Source organism: Stenella coeruleoalba (assembly GCF_951394435.1).
Source record: "Stenella coeruleoalba genome assembly, chromosome: 15".
Classification (NCBI taxonomy): domain Eukaryota; kingdom Metazoa; phylum Chordata; class Mammalia; order Artiodactyla; family Delphinidae; genus Stenella; species Stenella coeruleoalba.
The window spans coordinates 50,720,304-50,744,513 of NC_137161.1; the positions used below are offsets into that span (position 1 = coordinate 50,720,304).

The window sequence follows — 24,210 nt, forward strand, 5'->3', positions numbered from 1 at the left end:
GCAGGCAGGCCCTCGGCTTCAGATAGGCAGTACCCATGCAGCCGTGTGGCTCTGGCCTGGCCCCACTGCAGGCCACGTCCCCTTCATCACCTGGGGTACCCCCTTCTGCTTCTTTTAGAAAGACATCTCTTTCTTTTCATCTAAGGATGTTGCCTTATTTGGATGTAGCTATGTGTTTAGACCTTTTTTCCTACTATTTATATGTGTTTGTGGCAGAAAGGAGAGAGTTCACTGGGTGTCTGGTTCCTTTTCAAAATACTGGATCCAAATATTTAAGTACAAATTATTTTCTTTCAGTATTTCAGATATGCCCTGCACTGTTTCTAAATTGTTCTTGTTGATCTTTAGTAGCTCCTTCACTGGTCTATGGATTGAAACCTCAAGTCTGTGTTACTCCCAGGTTCTGGAAGAATAGTTTTACTGGGTACACAGTGTAGGTCAAGCATGGCTGTCTCTACTCCTGGAAGGCTTGGGCGGTGCTCGACCTCCAGGACTGGAGCCCAGGGTTGGCTGCTTCTTCCTGTGAGCAAGCCCAGCTCTCCCCACAGGTCTTCCCCGCCCCAGCACTCACTGGTGACCACCTGAGCTGTAGTGTCTGACAACTATGAGTGGGGTGACCCCGGAAGGCAGAGAAGCTCAGCTATGTGCATTATTGCAAAATAAATTTATTTGAAGATAAACTGTCTTATAAAAGGTCAGAGGCAATTTGAGATCCCAGTTTCAGCTAGTCTCGTAAAAAGATTCAACTTCAAGTAGCACGATTTCGTGTCTGCTTTTAATCCTGAACGTTCTTGAATAATGAAACAGCCAACTGTTTACACAACACACTCAACATCTGACTCCAGCACCCCTGGCCCCACAGCTCAGGGACCACGGTGCCGCAGCCCTCAGGCTCAGGCGGTCCCAGATTGGGCCACCGTGGCCACCGGCTCTGACAGCACACACAGGTCCTGGCATCCCAGCCCTTCCCTCCCCAGCACCTTCCAAAAGCATGAGAATGTAAACCCAGACCAGCCTGCTGCTGAGGCAGGGGTCTTTCTCCAGTTCCCAGGAGAAATCCAGATGGACTCCTGCATGACGGTGTGCTGACAGGGTGGTGCGGGCCTTCCTGGTGATCCCTGGCAGGCCGGCCAGCTGAGGGGCCTGAGCGGGTGGCCTCACCAGGGCCTCACCTGGCTGCCTGGCAGCCCAGAGGGAGGAGGAGGGAGAAAGGAGGCTCATGGGTGTGGCGGCTCCTGCCTGCGCTGGCAGGAGCTACGTCCGGAGCTACGTGAGGATCCTGGCGATGGCCTGCAGGGAGGGGAAGTCGTCGTCCCGGGCAGCGTGCAGCGCCTGGTGGCTGTTGACATCACCGTGTGCGAGCACCTGCTGGCAGGTGGGGCACACGCAGCAGTCCAGGCCCGCCTGCTGGGTGCTGGCCTGCCATGCACTCTTCTTGCTCTTCTTGGCCTTGGTGCCGGGAGGCCTCTCACGGCCTCGAAAGCCTGTGTGTGCAGACAGCAGCTCCTGCTGCTTGGCCGTGTCGGGCAGGAGCACCAGCAGCTCGTTGAAGATCTTCTGGAAGTTTTCCCCCAGCAGGTCCCGGCAGCTTTTGTAATACTGGGCTGCGGAGATCACGCCCTGCCACCCAGAGCCAGACCCAGTCACACCTGGCCCAGGCCTGGGCCCCAGGTGGCCGGGCTGGCCCCCACACCCCCGCCTGCCTGACCTGTCTGAACTGCCCCGAGTGGCTCTTGAACTTGCTGAAGCAGGCCTCGTCGCTCTGCAGAAAGTCCTTGATGGACTGGATGAGCTGCAGGTTCCTTTCCCGGAAGTTCTCGGGGATCAGGTAGGCCCGTGGCACGGGTGTTGGCCTGGGTTTGGAATCGGGACATGGGGAGGAGGTGGAGGCTTCAGCCTTTGGAGTGGCCCAAGGTGAGGGCACTCCCCCCACAGGGGCATGAGGCCAGGTGGCCCACCCACACTTACGCTTTCGTGGTGGTCGTAGTGCTGGGAACACAGGCCGGGTGGGGGCTAGGCAGAAGGCCAGAGAAGCCAGGGGGTGGCTTGCTGACAGGGGGCACCAGACCCGGTGGAGGTGGAGGCGGAGCGCCCTTCAGGAGCACCACGGTGTTGAAGCCTGTGGAGGATGGGGGGGCACACAGGAAGATCTCAGGACGTGACCCTCGCTGGCCAGGCAGACAAGCCTTGGTCCCCCACTTCCCATAAGCTGCCCATCTCACCAGGGTCAGGGTCAGGCTTTGTCCACAACCGCACCTCCCCCACAAAGCAGGCCCAGGGCCTGATGATGCCAAGAGCCGGCATGCATGCTGTGCTCCCTCATGGCAAATGCTGGCCTAAGTTAACTCATTTTTGCCTTCATCTCAAGAGAGTGCTAGGGGCTTCCCTGGTGGTGCAGTGGCTGAGAATCTGCCTGCCAGTGCAGGGGTCACGGGTTCGAGCCCTGGTCTGGGAAGATCCCACATGCCGCGGAGCAACTAGGCCCGTGAGCCACAACTACTGAGCCTGCGCGTCTGGAGCCTGTGCTCCACAATAAGAGAGGCCGCGACAGTGAGGGGCCCGCACACCGCGATGAGGAGCGGCCCCCGCTCGCCGCAACCAGAGAAAGCCCGCGCACAGAAACGAAGACCCAACACAGCCAAAAACAAATAAAAGGATGCAGAGAAGTTATGTGGCAGACCAAAGTCACGCCGCTCACAGACATGGAGCCTGCATCCAGACTTGGCCGTCAGGTTTCCAAGGAAGCTGGAAACCACCACACAGGCTCATCTCTCCCCACCTGCACCTGCACAACCTCGGGCTATGCTCCTCTTGGGCCCAGGGGCTCCAGCCTGACTCAAAAACCTGGCCCCTTCCCAGATGCCCAAAAGCAGGCCTGAGCCAGGCACACATACCTGGGGGCGGGGGCATCCTGGGTGGGCAGGGGCCGCAGAGCGCTGGGAAGTCTTCCTGGGGCGTGGGGCAGGGGAGGGGCCCCAGGGGCCTCGGGAGCCCAGGGGGTTCCTTGGGGATGCTCCGAGCTGGGACCAGCCCCTCTGTGTGTCCGTTGATGATGACAGCAGCTGACCCCTCAGCTCTGCCAGTGGGGGGCGCGGGGGCCTGCTCAGCCCCGGGGGGCCCATCTTTGTCAGGGGGCAGTGGCGGGGGAGATGAGGCACCCGACTTCTCGGAGCCCACCTTCTTCTTCTTGCCGACCTTGGTGAAGGTCTGGGTGGAGGCCACAGCCAGCAAGGAAGAAACGGCGACTGTCGTGGGCACGCCCCGCACCTCCTGGGTGGTGAGGCTGGAGCGGCCATCCTCCTCCTCCTCCTCCTCCGCGCGGGGCAGTCCGCTCTTTTTACCACCCTTACCCCCCTTCCCAGCCTTCCTGGGGGGCTGGCTTCCCCCGCTGGCAGACTGGGCCCCTGGGGCGGGATGCGCCACCTTCTTGCTACCACTGCTGTTCCAGGCAGAGATGAGACTGGTGGGGGCAGTGCTGGGCTTGGAGGCAGAGGACACCAGGGCAGGAAAGTCCTCCTCCTGGAAGGTGCTCCTGCCCCTGGTGGGGACAGAGTAGGCCAGCGCCAGCCCCACGGGGCCCAGGGAAGCCGCTGCGGAGCAGGGGGAAGAAGTGGAGGCACAGAGACTGGGGAAGTCTTCGTCCTTGAGCTTCGAAGTGGGGGGCGGGAGAGCACTGTGCCGAGAAGAGGAGAGGGGTCAGTGGCCTGCCAGGCCCTGGCCTGCCCGGCGGCCACCCTCCACCCACCTTACATAGGAGCCCCGGTTCGTGCACACATGTACCTTGGAAATGTGGCTCCTGCAGCCGAGCCAGTTGCTGGCAAGGCCTCTTGGCTCACAGGACCATTTATTGAGGCTTCCTTGGAGCCTACAAGACACAAAAGAACCCTAGGTCAGGGCTGACCAACGCTGAAGGGCAGGATCAGACCCTGTGGGGTGATTGGCGAGCACACGGGTTCTCACTGGCCTTGTGGGTGGAGGCCCTGCGAGTCCGGGCACCGCCACGCTGGTCAGGAGCCCACCTCCCACCTCCTGCACCAGAGTAGAGTTGCCTACAGGGAAGGCCCACTCACCTGGGCCTTCGCCCTGAGTCCGGGGCGGGCGCCAGGGGCCCCGGGGCTCCTCAGGACCCCGCGCACCTGCCTCCTCCTTCCTGGGCCTGCTGCCCTCCTCCTGGTCCTCACTCCTGCGTGTGTCCTGCTGCTGCTGCTGCTGCTGCTGCTGCTGTTGCTGCTGCGCGGCCACCGAGGCCCGGATGGCAGCTGCCACTTCTCGGTCTTCTTCTTCCCTGGGATGGGGATGACTTCAGGCTGGGCAAGGCCCAGGACTACAGTGACATGCAGGATGAGGGGCTGGGGAGGGGCCTTGCCCCTGGGAAGCCTGGACACCAGGAGGCTGCCTGCCAGGAGCCAGCGGGACCGGTGCCAGCCCAGCCTCCCTGTCCAGGAGAGGGCGCTGTGGAGGGAGCTGGACCATCCACCTGCCAGCCTCAAGCTTCGGCTCCCTGGGCAACACCCGGCCCTGTTCTCTGGGGTAGCATTTGGGGTCCACAGATGCCTCGATCCAGCCCGGCCATCGGGGGCAGCCCAGCCTGAGTGCGTGCCTGCCACGCTGGGGCTTCATGGCACAACTGCACTGAACCCCCAATGACCCAGGACCCCCCTTACCACCCCAATCTGCAGGGTCCCAGTGTCTCTGGCTAAAACTAGGGGAAAGTGAAGGAATCCTCACTGAGGACACCTAGCAGACCTGTTGCCATGCCCAGGACACCAGAGGCCAGAAAGCCAAAGTCCCCTGACAGCGGTGCCTATCCCCAGCCCAGCTGTTGGCTGCTGCCACCGCCTCAGGGGTGGTGCCAGGAGAACATTAAGTCCTGGCGGCACGCAAATCCTCCCACCTCTTGTACCTCCAGCTTCCTCGGCGGCTCTGCTGGGCTCCACGACCACTGGCCCGGCCCGTGCGGCCCTGGCGGTTGTACCTGTCCAACTCCTCGTAGTCCTCGCCACCAACGACCCCTGCGGCCAGCACACAGCCCGTCACGGGCCCAGGCCAGACCGAGGCCAGTGCTCTGGCTTAGACAGCAGAGGCCTCCCCACCCACCATAGCACCTGAACCTGGGGTATGGGCGCAGACACCTCTCAGGGTTCACAGTGGTCCTGGGCCTCTAGCCTAGGCACCAGGTCAGAGCAAGAACTGGGCTGGGAGAGGGGCCTGGGCCTGCTGGCCCCACAGTCCCAGGAGGGACCTACACACAGTGGGCACTCAGTCATCCTCCTGACCTGGGGAAGAGTCTCAGGGACCCCAGAACAGCAGATCTGAGAACCCTCAGGAGCCAGTGAAGAGCTCCCTGTCCCAACATGCTCAGGTGCTTGGGGCTCCTCAATGGGCTGGGGGGACACAGGCTCAACAGGCTTGTCCCTTGTCCCCGCTCACACGTGAGGGGTCAGATCAGGACCTGGGTCTGAGGCCTCCAGAGCAGGGCTCCGCAACGTGAGCCCTGCCTTGGGGCCCCCGCTCGGCAGGGCGGGCCCCGCTCACCCTCGTTCCGGCGCGAGTGCCGCGGCGTGTAGCTGAACTGCAGGTCGATCTGGCGGTTCTGGCGGGCCTCGGCACGGCTCCGGCTGTGGCAGGCCATCTTGTGGGCCTTGAGGTCGATCTCCGTACGGAATGCGTGGGTGAACTGCTCGGTGCTGCAGCGACCCTCCTCGCACAGAAAGTGCTTTTCTCGGAAGTGCTCACGCAGATACGCGTAGTCGCTGCCGGAAACCGGGTGTCAGCAGGGGCCCTCGCCCAGCCCGCTTGGGTGTCCCAAGGTTGCCGTGCGCCCACTCCCACCTGTAGTAGTCCTGGGCCCCGTCTGAGTCGCAGAAGTGGCAGAAGTAGTGGTCGCGACGCAGGTGCTTGAGCAGCTCGTCGTTGTCCAGGTAGCGCTCATCACAGAACTTGCAGAGCGGGTGCCCACGGTGTGACGTGTCGTCAGGGTCCCCCTGCATGCGGTGCCGAGCCAGGTCCTTGCGCGAGTACCACTTGCGCTCATATGTGAAGATCTGCAGGGAATGGGGGGCTGGGAATGGGGTGGGGGCTCCCAGGCCTCCTGCCCCTTCCCACGGCCCGACAATGCAGGGGACCCTGTGGCATCAGTTCTGCCCCAGAGCCCCAGACACCAGCAGCCTGGAAGGCTCTGTGAGGCAGGAGAGCTGGGGATGCTGGGAAACCCTGGGGATCTGGCCTGTCCAGGGCCAGAGGCAGCAACAAGCCGCTCACAGCTGTCTGGCTGAGCACCCTGTGCCAGCCTCTACTGGGCCTGGCCTCCACCCACCTCCACCAGGTGCTCCCTGAATGCCCGATCCCCAGGCAGGTGCCATGGGGTAGGGTTCACCTTGAGGTGTTTGAGGCACAGCTTGCAGCAGAATAGCTCATGTTGCTTCCGCATATGCTGCTCCAGGTCCCCAAAGAGGCCAAAAGGTGGCAGCTCAGGACACCGTGGGCACTCGTGCTGCAGCAGCTGCCTAGGGAGACATCGAGAGCCACCAGTGCCCCCAAAGGCACTCAGCATCACTGTCCAGAGGGGCACTAGAACCACCCCATGGCCCCTCACCCAACGCCCCTGCAGATGCCCTGGAAGCAGGAGCCAGGAGGATGGGCACTCCTGCCCCACCGTGCATTTCAGCACTCTGACCACTGAGCCAGATGGTGCTGGGCCCAGGGCCTGAGCTGAACAAGGCCACGGGGTGGGGCTGGGTCCACGATCCAGGAGACTGACCCCTGCATCAGATGGACATGATGACTGAGCCCACACAGGTGCCTGCCCCCTCACCTGGAAGATGAGGACCACCCCCAAAACAACTGTATCCCTTTATGAGGTTTTTCCGCCATAGGCTAAGAGCTTGATTTGCAGGAGCTCCTGACCACCTCAAAAAGCCCCAGAAAGCAGGGCTGTGTGCCTTCCCTGAATTCACCCCTTGTCGCCCACTGCCCCCTCTTTACCACCACCCCAGGAGGGGGACTGTGAGCATCCCTCGTTACAGTAGAGAAGACCAATGATAGAAACCAGCCACCTAGCCTTGACATCTGCAACACACCAGTGCCCCCTCCCCGCTGAGGGATGTGAGGAGCAGAGGAGGTGACAGTCCGTCCCCACCACAAAGCATCCCACAGACCCTCAGAAACCCAGGCCGAGAATTCCCCTCTCACCTGTACAAGGCAAACACTTTTCCATCGGCAAAGTAGATGTCATACTTCTTCTCATGCTGAAGCTGATGGATAGGGATTGTGGCAAAGGTAGGAAGCTTCTTCCCAAAGACCACCTGAAACCAAAAGCAAAAGGGACTGGTGAGCCGGACCATGGACGCGTCAGGCTGAGGAGAAAGGGAGGCACTCAGGGCCCCTCCTGGGAGGCTTGAGGCAGGTCCCAGCAGGAAGCACCCTCTGCCAGCCTGGGCCAGCCTTGTCTCCTCTCCCCACCCGCAGCCCACCCACCTAGGGTTGCCAGGACAGAGATGCAGCGGCTAGCCTTGCCACCAGGGGGCAGCCGGCTCCACACTCATCCACAGACAAACTGGCACCTGCCAGAGAGACAGAGGCCGCCCCAGGGGCAGAGACAGGGATCAGACAGCCAGGCAAACCGGGGCTTAATCACATGGGTATTGGGCACAGGATGACTTTCACCAGGAGAAAGGAGAGACACAGTCCAAGGAGCAGCTAAGGAAACAGTGAATGCTACCAGGCCAGATTGCATGCGTCAAGGCCTGGCTACCCTCCACGCACCCATGATGCTTCCATGATGGCAAAGGGGGAGAAGGGCTCCCCCACAGGACTCGGTCATGGCCCCCGCCCGTTCTTGGCCAGCTTCCTGCCTGTTAACTGGGCTGTCTGGGGGTGCCAAACAGAGGAGCTAGTGTGCTGGTTGTGGACACCTCTGCAGCCTGGCCACTTCTCCAGCACTCTCAGGTAAAGCCTGCTGAGCCTGGCCCAGCAGCCTGCTCTGCCTCTCCACAGACCCTGGCACTGGACGATGACCAGACCCCTGTCCCAATGCCCCCAGCCTGGCCCCCAGGGCCCCCGCACAGGCTCAGGCCTACCCTCTGAGTCAACAAGGGCACTGCTCCCTCCAGGGCTCCCTCATCCTCCAGTCCCCCTTTCTCTCTGTCCCCTCCCCCTTGCATCAAGACCACACTGGCCCATCTCCTCCTCTCCGTGCCCCTTTCCGATCCACCACTGTCCCCCAGCCTGGAGCTGGCCACTCGCCTCAGCTCAGAGTCCTTACCAGCACACCCAGGGGGACAGCCTTTCCTTGGTAAAGGCCACATCAAGATCACCCCTGTTAGGTTTAGGCCCAGTCAGGGAGGATGTCTGGGGCCAGGGTGGCCATGAACTTGGGAAAGCGTAGGACTGTTGGGGATGGTTACACCATCCCCAACAGCAGGGTGGTTAAAACTGATTCCCTGGGGGCTCTGGAGAAGGAGATGGGGAGCTCAGCCTCTACTTGTGAGGACATGCTTGGGGGTGTGGAGAGCAGGCTGACAACCAAGCCTGCCCCCCACCCGCCCCCACAGGAGCCCAATGGAAGCATCATGGTCCAGCCACAGCCATTCTGGAGGGTCAGAGCGGGTGGGGGGGATGGGCAGCGCCCCAACAGGCTTTTCTTCCCCTTGTCACCATGTCTGGCAAAGCTGGGCAGGATGAATGTGGCTGCCCACCCCTGCCCCCGCCACACGCTGAGCGCACCTCATCCCAGCTGCACCCTGTGACCCATCTTCACAGGGAGGTCTTGGCTCTGCCTCCAAAGGGTCACCCTCCGCACCCTCTGCCCCAGTTTTCTCCGTAGTCCCAAAGGGACATGGGGAAGGTCCCCGAGCCTTCCACTGGCCTCTTCTCATGGGATCTGCCCTCCTAGAGCAAGCCCACATCCAGCCCTGCCTTCCAACCACTCCCAAGGGTACCTTTCCAGCACAGACCCCAGTTCCTGCCTGGGGATAGGCGCCTGCAGGTGCAGGGCCATGAACCACTCAGGATGCTGCTGGAGGAGCACAGAGAACAAGGAATTAACCACCGGGACTCGGTGCCCATTACCCCAGCCTCGAGGGGAGCCCCAAAACTGCGAACAAGCATCCAAGCTCGACAGACTCAGCAGAGGAACAACTTCCCTCCCAGAGAAACCTGTGCCAGGAGGGCCCGCACCCCACCCTCACCCCGTCACCCTCCTTTCAGAGGTCTGCTCTGATCCACCACAGGTGGTATCTCTCCTTAGGCTGTGAGCACCCTTGCCGTGGACTGAGTGACAGTCAGCTTGGGTGGGGTGTCTGTCCCTCCCGAGCAGTCTGGTAGGGCAGCCCAGGTTGGGCACAGCTGAGCCAGGGCAGAAGGGGGACACTGGGTTGGCTCAGGAAGAGATTGGAACCACAGAAGAGGCTTGGGAAAGGAAAGTGTTCATTTGAGAATGAGGGTGAGCAGGTTTGGAGCTGGGGGGTGGGATGGGGAAATGCTAACTGCCCCTCACAGACAGGCTGGGACCAGGACTGGGCCCCCCGGGCCTGCACCAGACGATGGGATGGCAGTGCAGCCTGGAATGGCCAGTGTCCCTGCCCTCAGCAGAGGATGAGGTGAGACACAAAACTGCATGGATGGAGGAGGATGAGGGTATGCTGGCCTGGCCAGGGATGGGCAGGAACCCATTAGGGATCCAACCAGTGTGGCCCAAGACCCACCCACCCTGGTGATCACCCTGATGGGAGGGGATCATGGGTCCAAGGACAGAGGTACAGGCCAGGCCTAGATACTTGAGGAGGGACCGCCCTGGGCAGCCCCTAGGTGGGCCAGGTAGTAAATGACTAACGGGGCAAGGGTGCCTCTGGGTGGGCCCCAAGATCAGGTCCTGAGGAGAGGCAGATGGGGGCGAAAGTCCCCTCAGACTCCCCCACCACAGGGGTTTCTGCCTGGGGCCTTGCTGCTCCCCACTCCCAGCGTGCAGCGAGCACTCACGGAGAATGAGTGCGTGAGAGGACAGGGATGGGTGTCAGCAACGACCAGTGTGAGAGCGGCTGGACGGGGAGAGTACAGGGACCCAAGGAGCCAGACGTGGACAAGCAGGTCCTCTCAGAGGAGGCGGGCCAGGACCAGGTTGGTGGAGAGGGGGCAGGGACAACAGAAGTACATGGCCTGAGTCAGCAGGTCCTGCCTCCTGACCTGCCTTCAGCTTCCCCTCCCAATTCCTACCTATGAAATGGGGCAGTGGGGCTGTACCAGGTGGCCTGCAGGGCCCCTCCTAGCTCAGACACATCCCACTTTGTACAGCAGCCCCATCAAGCCTCTTCAACATCACCGGGGATCAGAGCAAGGTGGAAAGTAAGACAAGAATTGTCTTTTAGAAGAAAGTGGCCTGGGGGAAAGATACAACCAGGGAAGACGGGAACCCAGGACTTGACAACAGTCTCAGCCAGTGTGCCCTCAAGACCAGCGCTGCTGCTACCCATCAGCTGGGAGCCTGCCTCGGCCTCCACCCTGAGCAAGTGCCGGGCAATCTAACTGATCTGGCTCCTCACCCAGGCCGGCACAGGGAGGCACCAGGTCAAGATGTAGGAATTAACTAGCAAACGGAGCTGGCCTGTCGCAAAAAGCATTTTGGCACACTTTCCTCCCAATTTTTTACAAAGACTTAGTCCCATAAAAGAGACAGAGGAGAGGCAGGGTTCAGGGATTTGGGGCTGCTGTGGGATTTCCGAGCAGGCATGGGACACAGGACGTATTCAGAGGACAGTGCAGGACTCAGCAAGGGAACAGAAGGGATACAGGGGCGTTCAGAGTTCAAGAGTGAGACGTAAACAGGATGAATGGAGAGGAGCATCATCTTCCCAAACTTCCCAGAACACCCTCCTGCTACCTAGCAACTAGGAGCAGGCCTGAGAGGAAGGCCAGACTTGGCCAGGGCACCTGATGCCAAACCACACCCCAGCTGGAGCCAGCTGAAAGCTCATGTCCACACCCCCTTGCCGCAGAGTCCTTGAAGGGTATGGGACCCACAAGGTATGAGAGAGGCCAGATGCTAGCTACAACACCCATATATAGGTGTCTGCTTACTTCCTCAGTGAGACCTGCAGTGCCCAGGGCCGGGGCCTCAGCTGCACGTGCCTGCCTGCCTGCCTGCCTGCCTGGAAGGAAGCTACAGGTGTGCTGGGAAACCTGGCCATTCAAGAGTTACATCACGTTATGCAAGACTGGAAGGCAAGGCAGGCTCTGGTGAAGTTGGGAGGTGCCTTCTGACTAAGTCACAGACCCAAGGTTTCCCCAACTGCTCCTGCACCCCAGATCCCTCCCAGGTCCGGGTGCATCTCTGTCCACCCCATTACAGACTGACAGCATCTCCAAGTGTCTTTTTCAGATAGGGCACAGAGTAGGTGCCCACAGAGTGCTCATTGGATTACAGCATTTTCTTGGCTCCTTTAACATAAAAGTCTACTTTTAAAAAAGAAAGTGAAGAAAGGATGTCGTTTCCTTTCGTTTCACAACTCTGGAAGCAAACATATCTCAAAGCACAGCAAACCAAGGGAGCTCCAGCTAGGTGCTCCCAGCCAGCAGCTGGCATTGCGGGGAGGGTGGGAGAAAGCTCCGTGGAGCCCTCTGACCTCACTAGGGCTTCCAAGTCTGGACAATCAGAAATTCCCTCTCCTCCACTCTGGAGCTGAGCCCCACCCCGCCCCCCCGCCACGCCACCGCCACCAGGTGGAACCGGCAAGAAGGAGGAAAACTTCGCAACACTTTTATCCCCATCCACCAAGCACCCTGAGGAGACCTCAGTGGTTCTGCCTTCCCCTCTGGTGGTGATGGTGAGTACAACCATCACTTAATAGATAGAAATGCCATTCTCAGAAGGAGTTTGCTCAGCGTCACCCAGAAAGGCACAGCTAGGCTGGAAATGCCCAGATTGACCCTCTGCTTCCAGGACAGATTGCCACTGAAGGTGCCCACTTTCCCTGTTGACTCCACCGGAATGGAGACCTCTGATGAATAATCTCCCAAGACGAGCAGGTCTAGGAGCTCCTGCTCTGATCATGCCCCTCCTGTGGCCCGGCAGGAATTCCCGGGGCTCAGGAGGAAAGCCCCCAGACTCTGTCCCCACAAGGACCGCTGCCTCTTCAAATCAGCTCGGCCACCTCCTGCCTCCCGCCCCCACACGCCCCACAGTCGGCCCCACGATGGGGACCCCGCCCCGGGTGGCCCCGCCAGGCCTCTCTTTTGGAAGCCGGCGCCACTAGGCCTGCAGCCGGACACCAGGAAGGCAAAGTCCCCTTCCGGCCTCCGGGTGACCAGCCGCCCCGCCCGGCCGCGCCCCCGCTCCCGCCCAGTTGCCCCGACACGCGGCCCTGCCAGTGCAGCTCACCTGGCGCAGCTCCTCGCGGCACACGGCGCAGTAGCGCTGCTCGCACAGCACCCGCATCTTGGTGGAGCAGCGATAGCACACCGGGTGGTCGCAGCGGCCCAGCGCCGTGGCCTCCAGGTCCCCGCAGCACAGCACGCAGCTCCCGCCGCCCCGCTCAGGTGCCGCCACCGCCGCCTCCAGGGCCGCGCGCCTCCCCTCCGGGGCCGCCGCCGCCGCCGCCATGGTCCGGGATCCGGCCCCCTCCCGGCCGGCGCGGCGCGGCGCGGGACAGACTGGCTCCCAGCGGGCCCGCCCCTTCCGGGGCGACGTCACCGCCCCGCCCAGCAACGGCCCCACCTGGCGGAAGTGCGCTCACGACTTCCGCCTCAGCGAGGCGCCGGCTAGAGCGGCGCCACCGGCACCGGGCGCTCTAGGCGGAGTGGGCAGGTTGTAGGTCAGCCGCAGGTCCGGCGCCGGGCTGCGGGCATCAGGCCCTCCTCTCCTCTGACCTTAGTCTTGGGCCAGCTCTGTCCTCCCAGAGCAAAATGTTTAATGCTCCAAATATTGATGGGTCATACTTATACTAAAGTGTTATTCGTTGTTCATCTGAAATTCAAATTTAACTAGAAGTCCTGTATTTTTATTTGCTAAATATTTTGCAACCCTATTAGGAGCCCAAAATCTCTTTCCAACCCAGATCTTTCTTTTGAATTTGGAACACACACGGGCGTGGTCATAGGGCACACACACGCGCTTGCGCACTCACAAACACAATCCCTATCAGAAAAGACAACACGTGGTGACATCAGTCTCTGAACTAGGAGCGGTCTCCCCCAGTCCCAATAGAAAGGCGGGTAGAGAACCTGTCCTCTTCATGGCTGGGCCCACCCAGCTGAGCCCGGAGGCTTGACGCAGAGAAACATCAGGGCAGGTTTGCTGATTGGACGGTTGTGAATCCTGGGGCTTTGGGTCTCTGCAGCTGTTGGGGGGCCTCCTCATTACCCTTGGGGGCCAGGCACACTCAGGACCTCCCTTCTGCTATCACAGGAGGCTACTCCGGATCTGAACCCTTCTAGAAAAGAGGCGGTGTGTTGTGAGCGGATGAGCTTGGACTTTAGAATCAGAAATGGGCTGGAGGACTTCCCTGGCTGACCAGTGGTTAAGACTATGCCCTTGGGCTTCCCTGGTGGCTCAGTGGTTGAGAATTTGCCTGCCAATGCAGGGGACACAGGTTCGAGCCCTGTTCCGGGAAGATCCCACATGCCACGGAGCAACTAAGCCCATGCACCACAACTACTGAGCCTGCACTCTAGAGCCCGTGAGCCACAACTACTGAGCCCGCGTGCCACAACTACTGAAGCCCGTGCGCCTAGAGCCCGTGCTCTGCAACAAGAGAAGCCACCACAATGAGAAGCCCGCACACCGCAACAAAGAGTAGCCCCCGCTCACCACAGCTAGAGAAAGCCTGCGCGCAGCAACGCAGACCCAACGCAGACAAAAATAAATTAATTAATTAAAAAAAAGACTATGCCCTTCCACTGCAGGGGACAGAGATGTGATGCTGGAGAACTATAGAAACTTGGCTTCACTGAGACATCAACTCAGCAAACCTCCTCTCATCACCCAGATGGAGCAGGAAGATGAAATGGAGACAGTAGAGAGAAGAATTCATCAAGATACCTGTTCAGATGAGCTGATTCTCCTTAAAGCCCAACAACCACAGCAAAAACAAGGTATTTTGGAGAAATATACACTCAATGGCAAGAAGGAACAAACTCTTGGAGGCAATCCCATTCAATGCAGTGAAATTGTTGAAGCCTTGAGTGTGAAATCTAGCATTACTCACAGTAAAATTTACCCTAGCAAGAAACTCCATCGATACCTTGACTCTGCAAAAGTCCTTAGAGATTCTTCACATCTTAAGCCACCTGAGGGAATTCTTCCTCGGGAAAAATCTTATGAATGTAAAAAAGATGAAAATGCCTTCCTCAGGAGTTCTAACTTAGCTGGGCTTAAGAGACAACATACAGAAGAGACATCCTATGAATGCAGTGACTGGGGGAAAGTCTTAAATTCAATCTCACACCTTAAGAAGGATGAAAAAACTCACATTAGAGAGAAACCTTTTGAGTGTAATCAGTGTGGTAAAGTATTACAGAGCCATTCATCCATTAAGTTGCACATGAGAACCTACACTGGAGAAAAACCATTTAAGTGTGATCAGTGTGGGAAAGCCTATAGCTCAAGCTCTTACCTTACACATCACAAGAGAATTCATACTAGAGAGAAGCCCTATGAATGCCATGACTGTGGAAAAACCTTCCGAGATAGCTCACTTCTCAGACAACATTCAGGGACTCATTCAAGAGAAAAAGCCTACAAATGTAATCAATGCAGCAAAACCTTCAGTAGAAGCTGTAGGCTTACCATAACCAGATAACACATACTGGAGAGAAACCCTATATGTGCAGTGATTGTGGGAAAACCTTCAGTATCCTCCCATATTTTAAAAGACATAAGGCAATCCACACTGGAGAGAAATCCATTGAATGTAGCCATTGTGGTAAAGCCCTAAGTAGTAAGTCATCTCTTAAGATACACCTGCGGATACATACTGGAGAGAAACCTTACAAGTGTGATCAATGTGGGAAAGCTTTTAGGCTGAGCTCCAACTTTATCAGGCACAAGAAAATTCATACTGGAGAGAAACCCTGTAAGTACAATGACTGTGGGAAAACCTTCAGGGATAGTTCATGCCTTAAAGAACATGTGAGAATTCACACTGGAGAAAAACCCTTTACATGTAATCGATGTGGAAAAGCCTTCAGAGTGAAATCTTTCCTCGTTTTACACAAGAAAATTCACATGAAAATGAAACATGAATGTAAGGAATGTGGGAAAACATTCCGTGGTCTCTTATCTCATAGGAGGCATATGAAAATCCATACCAGGGACAAGAAACCTTTTAAGTGCAGTGAGCATGGAAAAGCTTTTAGCAGGCATGTGTCCCTTACAATACACATGAGAACTCACATGGAAGAGAAACTCTATGAGTGTAATCAATGTGGAAAATCCGTTAGTGTAAAGTGTAATCTCATTGCACACAAAAGAATACATACTGGAGAAAAACCCTATAAATGCAATGTCTGCAGGCAATGTTTCAGTAAATCCTTACCCCTTTGGTGTCATGAGAGAACTCATGCTCAGTAAACCCCCTTTTAATGATATCCATGTAAAGTAGCTTTCAGTGAACTCTCAATCTTTAAGACATACAACCAAATGGTAAGTGAAAAGAACTGGTTGTGAAGAATGTGAGAAAGCCTCTAAGTAATGCATATATGGAAGAAACCTAAGTTATACAATGATTGTGAGAAATCGTTTATTCATTCATTATCCCTTAGAAGATATGTGATAACGCTGAAGGGAAAATGTTTTAATATCTTCAAGACTTGTTACTTGAGAAAAATAAACACCTAATGTTTTAAGTCAAAAAAAAAAAAAAAAAGAAAGAAAAGCTGTCCTGCTGTCCAGCTGCCCTACAGTGAAGCCCACACTCAGCAAGCCATGCCCCCCAAAAAAGGAGCAGCCAACCAGTGTTGCAGGGTCTCACTCACAACTGTGCACAGGCAACAAATGATCTCCAGACTCATGAGGAAAGCCTGCAGTGTGTGATACAGGGATGAAAACAAGCAGACCCAGAGATCAGAAGGAAATTTTAGACAGATCATAAACATATATATCTATATATATATTTATATTTATATATATATAAGCCACAGAAGCAATCCCAGAATAGGAGGGAAAAATCTGAACTTGGATAGTGGCAGTGGAGATTAAAAGGAGGAGAAAGAGGGCTTCCCTAGTGGTGCAGTGGTTGAGAGTCCGCCTGCCGATGCAGGTGACACGGGTTCGTGCCCCGGTCTGGGAAGATCCCACATGCCGCAGAGCGGCTGGGCGCGTGAGCCATGCTGAGCCTGCGCATCCGGAGCCTGTGCTCTGCAAGGAGAGAGGCCACAACAGTGAGAGGCCCGCCTACGGCAAAAAAAAAGGAGGAGAAAGATTCAAGAGATGTTCCTCCCTCCAAGGAGAGACATATATATATATATATACACATATATATATACACATATATATAATTTATATATATATTACTTATATATATAATTTATATACATATATATTATATATATATATGATATTCACAAGAAAGATATTCCTTCCATGAAATGAGACTAGGATGCCTTGAACAACCATAACAACCACAAAGCAGAGAACAAGAAAGAGCCCTTAGAAATTAAAAATTAAAAACATAACAACAGGGACTTCCCTGGTGGTCCAGGGGTTAAGACCCTGCACTCCCAATGCAGGGGGCATGGGTTTGATCCCTCATCGGGGAACTAAGACCTCACATGCCACATGGCGCGTCCAACAAAACAAAACTAACAACAACTAAAAGTTCAAGAGCAAAGTGGGAAGATAAAGTTGAGGAAGTCTCTCAGCAAGCAGAACAAGACAACTAGATAGAAAACAGAGAAAATAAGAAGATAGAAGTCTGAATCCAGACAGTGTAGTATCTAACTAATAGGAATTTCAGAGAGAACAGAGAAAATGGAGAGGCGCAAATTATCAAAGAGCCAATAAGGCAAGATATGCCAGAGCTGAAGGACATGAGTCTCCACGTTTAAAGGACCCAATCAAGTAAAAAAGACCCTCAGTGAGGGACATCATCGTGGAATACCAGAGTACTACAGATAAAGCAAAGGGCCTGAGAGCTTCAGGAGGGAGGGGGTAAGGAGGGAGAAAAACCTGCATGATGGATTGAGAATCAGACTTACAATCCTGGGACACTGGAAGCTAGAAATTCTCTCCAATTTCTGAAGGAATATGATTTCCATCCACAAATTATACACCTAGAATAACTTTCCATCAACGCATAAAGCCATCAACATAAAAAGGACAAAGTATTTAGCTCCCATGTCCCCATTCAAATGATGCCTGTGCAGAGGCTTAGAGAGTGGATGTCCAGATTGGAGCAGGAGGCCAAGGGCTCCCAGAGGGAGATTTCCAGAGTAAATAAGGAACTGATGGTGGGTGATCTCCTTGTGTGCTTGAGAATCAGGAAAATTTATTGCAAGGAGCTTGGAGCTCCTTGGAGCATTTGGGGGGAAATAACAAACTAAGAATATAGAAAAACAAGGAAAGAAAGATAATAAGACAGCTATCAACAAGAAAAAAATGTAATTATAGTACACTACTTGGCTCAGCAGAGAGTAATATTTACATGGTCAGAATAATATAAATGCTGACTAGTGTCAACCAAAAATTATGATAAAATCATATTGGGAGGATGGAGAGATGAGAAGTGAGGTGACTGGGGTGGGAGAGAGCCAAAGCTTCATCTAAATTAGGAGGAAGCCATGGGACTTCCCTGGTGGCGCATTGGTTAAGAATCCGCCTGCCAGTGCAGGGGACACAGGTTCAAGCCCTGGTCCAGGAAAATACCACATGCTGCGGAGCCCCTGTGCCACAACTACTGAGGCTGTGCTCTACAGCCCGTGAGCCACAACTACTGAGCCCACGCGCCTAGAGCCCGTGCTCCACAACAAAGAGAAGCCACCGCAATGAGAAGCCTGCACACCACAATGAAGAGTAGCCCCTGCTCTCTGCAACTAGAGAAAAGCCCGCGCGCAGCAATGAAGACACAGCGTAGCCAAAAATAAATAAATAAATTTAATAAATTAGGAGGAAGCCATTTGATGCCTAAAAAAAAAGGTAAATTTAAAAGCAGCAGTTTATAATCTCAGTTAGTGTTTCTCAATTGGAAGTGATTTTGGCCTCAAGGAGACGTGGAAATGTCTGGAGACATTTTTGGTTGTCACAGTGGGGTGGGATTGTTACTGACATCTACTGATGCATTAGTTTCCTATTGTTGCTGTAAAAAAATTACAACAAACAATGGCTTAAAACAACCCAAATTCATTAGATTACAGTTCTGGAATTCAGGAATTCAAAATGGATCTCACTGGGATAAAATCAAGGTGAAGGTGGGCTGCATTCCTCCTGGAGGCTCTAGAGGAGAATCCATTTCCTTGGCTTTTCCAGCTTCTAGGGGGAGCCTGCATCCCATGGCTTGTGGCCCTTCCTCCTTCTGCAAAGCACATCACTTCACCCTCTGTTTCCATTGTCACCATTCCTTCTCTGACTCTTCCTCCCTCCTCCACGCTAAAGAACCCTTGAGATTACATTGGGCTCACCTGGATAATTCAGGGTGCTTTGCTTATATTAAATTCAGTGGATTAGCATCCTCAATTTTATCTGCAACTTTAATTCCCCTTTACCATGTAAAGTAAATATTCACAGGTTCCAGGGATTAGGGCATAGATGTCTTTGGGGAGGGGCTATTTTGCTGCCTACACAAATGAGTAAAGGCCAGGGATGCTGCTCAACATCCTACCATGCCAGAACAGCCTCACAAATGCCAACCATGCTGAGGTTGAGAAAATTCCGATCTAAGGTGATAGATGAGTTATTCTGGGGCTTCTGGCTAGGAAGTGGCGTAAAGGAGCCCCCTAGGGAGCTGAAATCTTTTCTACCTTGATCTGGGCTGTGGGCACACAAGTGTAGGCATATGTAACAAATGCAATTGTTAAGATGTGCACACTTTACTCAAAGTATCTTATACCTCCTTAAAAAGACCACCCATTTTTAGAGTAGCAGTTAAGTTTATGATTTCAAAATATGGAGGCAAATACTAGGAAAAATAGCTGAAAGAGTTGGAAGTAGTTGCCCCTGGAGGGCAGGATGGGGATGTGAAAGGGTGGAACAGAGACAGCTTTATTTTGTCCCTTATACTAGCATTTGACTTATAACGTATATGACCTTGATATTATAAAATATAATAATTTTTAAAATGACAAAACGGAGAGATTTCCTCATTTACTGTGTCATTAGGATGGGGTTCCTGTTGGCAGCCAGGCTCTGTGCCTGGGATGGGGGCCGTGAGTATGAGGCAGACATGGTCCCAGTCTCTGGAGGGCTTGGTCCAGTGTCAGGGGAGGTGGTGTGCAAATAGTCAGAAGCCATGATCAGTCAGCTTCTAGAAGGGGCTGTGTGTGGATGAAAGGAGTGGTGAGCCCCAGAAAGACAAGGCAGCTCTTATGGACATTAGGGCCACTACCTCCTCTGGCAATAGACTTTGGCTCCAGAGTCCTGGATGGGGGAGGGCTGGCAGAGACATTTGTCCCTGGGCCCCTGGGGTCAGGGCTAGGTAAAGCACAGAGCCCCTCTTCCTGAGCACCCCAAACTAGGAGCCACCAGGGACCATCAAGTTGTTCTGTGCTTTTCTCCCTTACCCAGCCCTGGGCTCCCTGCCTGCCTGCCTTCCACACACCTCCAGCTGACAGGCAGCCGCCCTGCTCTGTCCTAATGTGGCCTTCATCCTTCACCTGCACCCTGACATTTTCACTCTCTCTGGTTCGCAGTCATAAACAAGCGGGAGGGATTGCCGGTATTTAAACTTCAGACACCAAACGTATCATTGTGCAGAGCATTTTTTTCTTTGCTCAACGTTGCGTTTTCAGATTTACCATGCTGCTAATTGTAGTTCTCTTAAATTTTGCAACTGCGCAGAAACGTCCGTTACAGCATAGGCCATGATTGATCAGATTTCACATCGATGACGTTCTCCCTGCAGAAGCTCCCTGTCTGCCCAGGCTGCAGTCCTCTGCATCCCCTTATTAGGGAGGGGGCAGCAGTGCCAGGGGACCCTGGCAGCCCGCTTGTGCCACACTGCCCGCCCACCAAGCACTCTAGGCAGCTCTCAAGGTGGAGGGGCCCCAGAAGAGTGAGGCAGAGGTGGGAGGGGCAGCTTTCCACTCGGCCCACTGGTCCCTTCGGTCCTCCAGGCCCTTCCAGGTGCGCAGGTGGCTTCCTCTGTACCCCCTCCCTGCCTGGTCCCAGCGCTGTCACCCCTCCATCAAAGGGATTTCTCTGACAATTTAGGGGACTAGGCAGCCGCTAGAACAGCAACAGCAACAGCAATTAGATGGTAGCCACGCCATTTATAGAGCGCCTACTGTGTGCCAGGCACAGTGTCAAGATGTCAAGGCCCAGCCTGGATTTTTTTTTTTTAATATTTATTTATTTATTTAGGCTGCGCCAGGTCTTAGTTTCGCATGCGGACTTCTTAGTTGTGGCATGCATGTGGGATCTAGTTCCCTGATCAGAGACTGAACCTAGGCTCCCTGCATTGGGAGCGTGGAGTCTTACCCACTGGACCACCAGGGAAGTCCCCCAGCCTGGATTTCTTTTCTTTTTTTTAAAAAATTATTTTATTATATTTTTATTTTTGGCTGCATTGGATCTTTGTTGCTGAGTGCAGGCTTTCTCTAGTTGGTGAGTGGGGCGTTGTGGTGCGCGGGCTTCTCATTGCGGTGGTTTCTCTCATTGCAGAGCATGGGCTCTAGGCGCCCAGGCTTCAGTAGTTGTGGCTCATGGGCTCAGTAGTTGTGACTCACAGGCTGTAGAGCACAGGCTCAGTAGTTGTGGGGCACGGGCTCAGTTGCTCTGCGGCATGTGGGATCTTCCCGGACCAGGGATCGAATCCGTGTCCCCTGCATTGGCAGGCAGATTCTTAATCACTGCACCATTAGGGAAGTCCCAGCCTGTATTCTTAATACTCACAGCAAGCTGACCGGGATTATCCCCAGTTTACAAATGAGGAAACTGAGGCAGAAGAGGTTGAGGCACTTACCCCTCCCCCCCCACCCACCACCATCAAGCCTGGGTCACTGGGCTCCAGGACACATTTCTCAGCAGCTCTGCAGGGCCTTTGTGGGGAGAGCTGCTGCTGCTGCTGCTGCTTCTAGAGCTCCCCAGGGGATTACCAGAATTTCTCTGCCCCTCATGCCTCAGAAGCAGACACCGTCCTCGGCACCCCTCAGCCCCTCTGTTCCTCTTCCAACATGCAGGTCTGAGAGGAAGGACAGACTCAGACTGTGTTCCCCCATGCCCCCGGGATCACCCCTCCTTTTTGCTGAAGAGACAGGCGGAGGGGGATGGGAGGTTTCCATTGAGCACTGCAGCTGGGGTCCCCAAACTGGAACTCTCAGGCTGGGGGTCTAGGTTGGGCCCCACTCCCCCTAGTGCTTACCCAACAGGTGACCTGGAACAAGTTAATTTTCCCCATGCCTTAGTTTCTTCATTGGTAGATGGAATCAATAATTGTCCCACGTTGTGGCATTGTTTGAAGATCAAAATAAGATATTTCAGGATCCTTGGTGTCTGGGATCTAGAAGGTGCCCCGTGAGTGGTGTGGTTGCTGGGGGGTGGGGTGAGGTGTGATTATTTTGAGGGCTGCATCCTCCCTGGTTTAGGACTCAGGCAAGAATGGGTCAGGCCCTGTCCTCTGGAAGGGGGCTATTAAGCCCAGGCAGGCACAGAGGGATACTCTGGGAGACTATTCAGAGAAGGGCTATCTAAGCAGGATCCTGAAGGATGAGTAGGAGTTTGCCAGATTGAAAAGGATGGAATGTCCCAGGCACAGAAGCACAGAGGTGGGCAAACTCATGGGTTGTTGGGTATGGCAAGTGAATTGAGACTGCCCTGGCCAGAGAAAGTGGTTTTGGGGGGGATCATAACCGAAGAGGAGGCTGGAAGACTGCAGAGCTTATCCTTCCCAGGCAGTATGAGGGGCTGACTCTTTATTCTGGGAGCCTAACCTAACCACTGTTTCAGAGAGGGTTTGATGCGGCCAAACTTGCAGTTGCAAGCATCCATCCAGCTGCAGCTGGGAAGTGGGTTGTTGGGGAGAAGCTAGGGGTTAGGGAGGAGAGGAATGGGTGTGGGAACAGATTTGATAGCTGTGTTAGGCGAGGACAGGGAACAACCCTCCAGGGGGAACATACACAGAGGGGTCTTGAGTGGTGCAGAGGGCCCCCACCAATCAGCTCTCCTGCTTTACCCCAGTAGGGCTCTGCCGGCCTCCCTGTCTTTGCTCTGCTTGTGCCCCACCTGCAAGAGCTCTGGCTCAGGGAACATCCTGTCCCCCCATCCCTATGCCTGGAAGTTCCTCTCTTTGGGGGGAAGAGGCAGAGGGGGGCTAAGAGAGGGGAGCAGGGGAGCCCCAAGCAGAGCGTCAAGATGAATTCTACATAGAGGCCCACTCAGCGAGGGTGCTTCAGTAACACACGTCCCCGCCTCGCAGCCTGGGCTCCTCCTCTCACTTCATCCCTCCCCCTACCCTTGGGGAGCCCCTCAGGTACCGCGGGGGCGAGCAGGGGCGGGGCCACCGAGCAGTTATAGCTGGACCCACCCGCACCAACTCCTAGCCTGTAGCCTCCCGCACTCCAGCTTCCCGACACTGCGCGCCCAGACACTACTGAGCCAGTTTCTGGTCCGCCCTCCGGGCGGCGGTCAACGTGAGCACCCTGGCGCGGGGCACGGGGGTGCGGAGCCCCGGGCGGGGGCCCACTGCGAGCCGCTGGCTGATCGCATTGCTGTTGCTGCTGTTGCTGCTGCCGCTGCCCGCCGCCGCCTGGTACAAGCACGTGTCGAGTCCCCGTTACCACACGGTGGGCCGCGCCGCGGGCCTGCTAATGGGGCTGCGCCGCTCGCCCTACGTGTGGCGCCGCGCACTGCGCCCGGCTGCCGGGCCCCTTGCCTGGGACGGCTTCGGCCTGGGCGTGTCCCCCCAGGGGCCATCTGCCAGAAGCACCGTCTCTGGGGGGCCCGCCGCCCGCGATGCTCTGTTGCTTCCCTCCGGAGTTCAGAAACTGTGGGAGGTGCGACGCAGAAGCTCCCGCGCAGGGCTCCCGGTGAGTGCGCCTCGCAGCCCGCGCGCCCCGAAGTCCGCGCCCCAACCGGAGCTGCGGCTGGGATCCTACTCCTGGACCTCTGAAGAGCGGGCCAGGTACGCGGGGAGAGGAAGGGGACGGGGACAGCAGTGGACGAGGGTGTCTCGGGAGATCTGAGACCGGTGCGCACGTCTGCCTGCCCACAGGGCATCCTACAACCTTTCCATCCCCGACTCCCAGTAGAGGAAGGCTTTCCTGGGGCAGTCCCTACTCTTCCAGCCTGGGGAGTCGGGGGAGCGGTAGTGGAGGTCGCACAACCCTCTTCCCACGGTCCTCTCTGTTCTTTCCAGAGCCTTCGGAGTGTCTCCTGCTCAGTCATGGTCTGCGCAGGGAACCGCCTTCGCCAGCCCCCGCCTCTCCCCAGAGCCGTCCTGATCGCAGCCCCTGCCCACGCCCCCACGCCTGACGCAGGCGGAATGTCTTCTGCCAGCAGGCCGGCCATCTGGTCAATAAAACCTGCCTAGTTGCCGCGCCCCGGTGTTTGACCCTTTTCCTCCGCGATGTGTACTTTACATCTAGCTTCGGGGCGCAAACAGCCGCGCCCACGCCCTGGCAAATGTCAGGAGCCCTCCAGCTGGCCCGGGCAAGCTCCCCTCAACAGCCGAGATCTGTGTGTCCTTGCGGGGCAGAATGGGGGACGGAGGCTGACTCTGCTGGGGGCTGGGTCCCCTTCTCCCTTCTCTGCCAGTGCTGCCCCTCCTGTTAGGGTGTGAGGTCATTAGACCAGGTCCCAGGGTCCCCCAGGAGGGGAGGGGTATCCCACGGTGGGGGAGGGCAGTCAGACGCTGGGTCCTGCTGCCACTTACCAAGGTGTGCAGGAGGAGGAGAGCAGTAGCTCACACCCTCCGCGCTGAGCTGGAGCCCCCACTCCAGCCTCCTAGGAGGCCCACAGGAGGTCCCCTCACTATGCCCCCTGGCCAGCATGGGGAGAATGTCCTCCCCAAGGGGGTGGGACCTTAAGACCTGGCAGCCCATCCAGTCTTTTCCCCATCTCCCAGAATTCAT

General features: G+C 56.1%; 2 protein-coding genes across 3 annotated transcripts; one reads left to right on the forward strand and one right to left on the reverse strand.

Moving 5' to 3' along the window:
• Nucleotides 1-423: 423 nt before the first annotated feature.
• ZNF598 (zinc finger protein 598, E3 ubiquitin ligase) lies at nt 424-12,653 on the reverse strand. 2 transcript variants are annotated; one of them, XM_079945798.1, is made up of 12 exons: nt 12,374-12,653; nt 7,192-7,304; nt 6,377-6,506; nt 5,833-6,044; nt 5,536-5,753; nt 4,904-5,012; nt 4,071-4,285; nt 3,781-3,865; nt 2,895-3,673; nt 1,969-2,119; nt 1,709-1,853; nt 424-1,620 (listed from the first exon to the last, which is right to left on the reverse strand). In XM_079945798.1, the coding sequence occupies exons 1-12, from the start codon at nt 12,593-12,595 to the stop codon at nt 1,267-1,269; spliced, it is 2,733 nt and encodes a 910-aa protein (XP_079801924.1). In that variant the 5' UTR covers nt 12,596-12,653; the 3' UTR covers nt 424-1,266. The 2 variants fall into 2 exon arrangements, with proteins under 2 accessions (XP_079801924.1, XP_079801925.1); XM_079945799.1 differs by having other exon boundaries at nt 4,895-5,012; nt 12,374-12,644.
• NPW (neuropeptide W) lies at nt 12,594-23,643 on the forward strand (the record flags this gene model as incomplete). Its single annotated transcript, XM_079945451.1, has 3 exons — nt 12,594-12,802; nt 22,740-23,261; nt 23,496-23,643. The coding sequence occupies 3 exons, from the start codon at nt 12,594-12,596 to the stop codon at nt 23,578-23,580; spliced, it is 816 nt and encodes a 271-aa protein (XP_079801577.1). The 3' UTR covers nt 23,581-23,643.
• Between the last annotated feature and the right edge of the window lie 567 nt (nt 23,644-24,210).

Coding starts and splice junctions, on each gene's coding strand:
- ZNF598 (XM_079945799.1), bottom strand. CDS start 12,595: ATGGCGGCGGCGGCGGCGGCCCCGGAGGGGAGGCGCGCGGCCCTGGAG. Junction 5,754..5,832: donor GGGGCCCAGGACTACTACAG/GTGGGAGTGGGC, acceptor GGTTTCCGGCAG/CGACTACGCGTATCTGCGTG. Junction 3,674..3,780: donor GCAGGAGCCACATTTCCAAG/GTACATGTGTGC, acceptor TTCTCGGCACAG/TGCTCTCCCGCCCCCCACTT.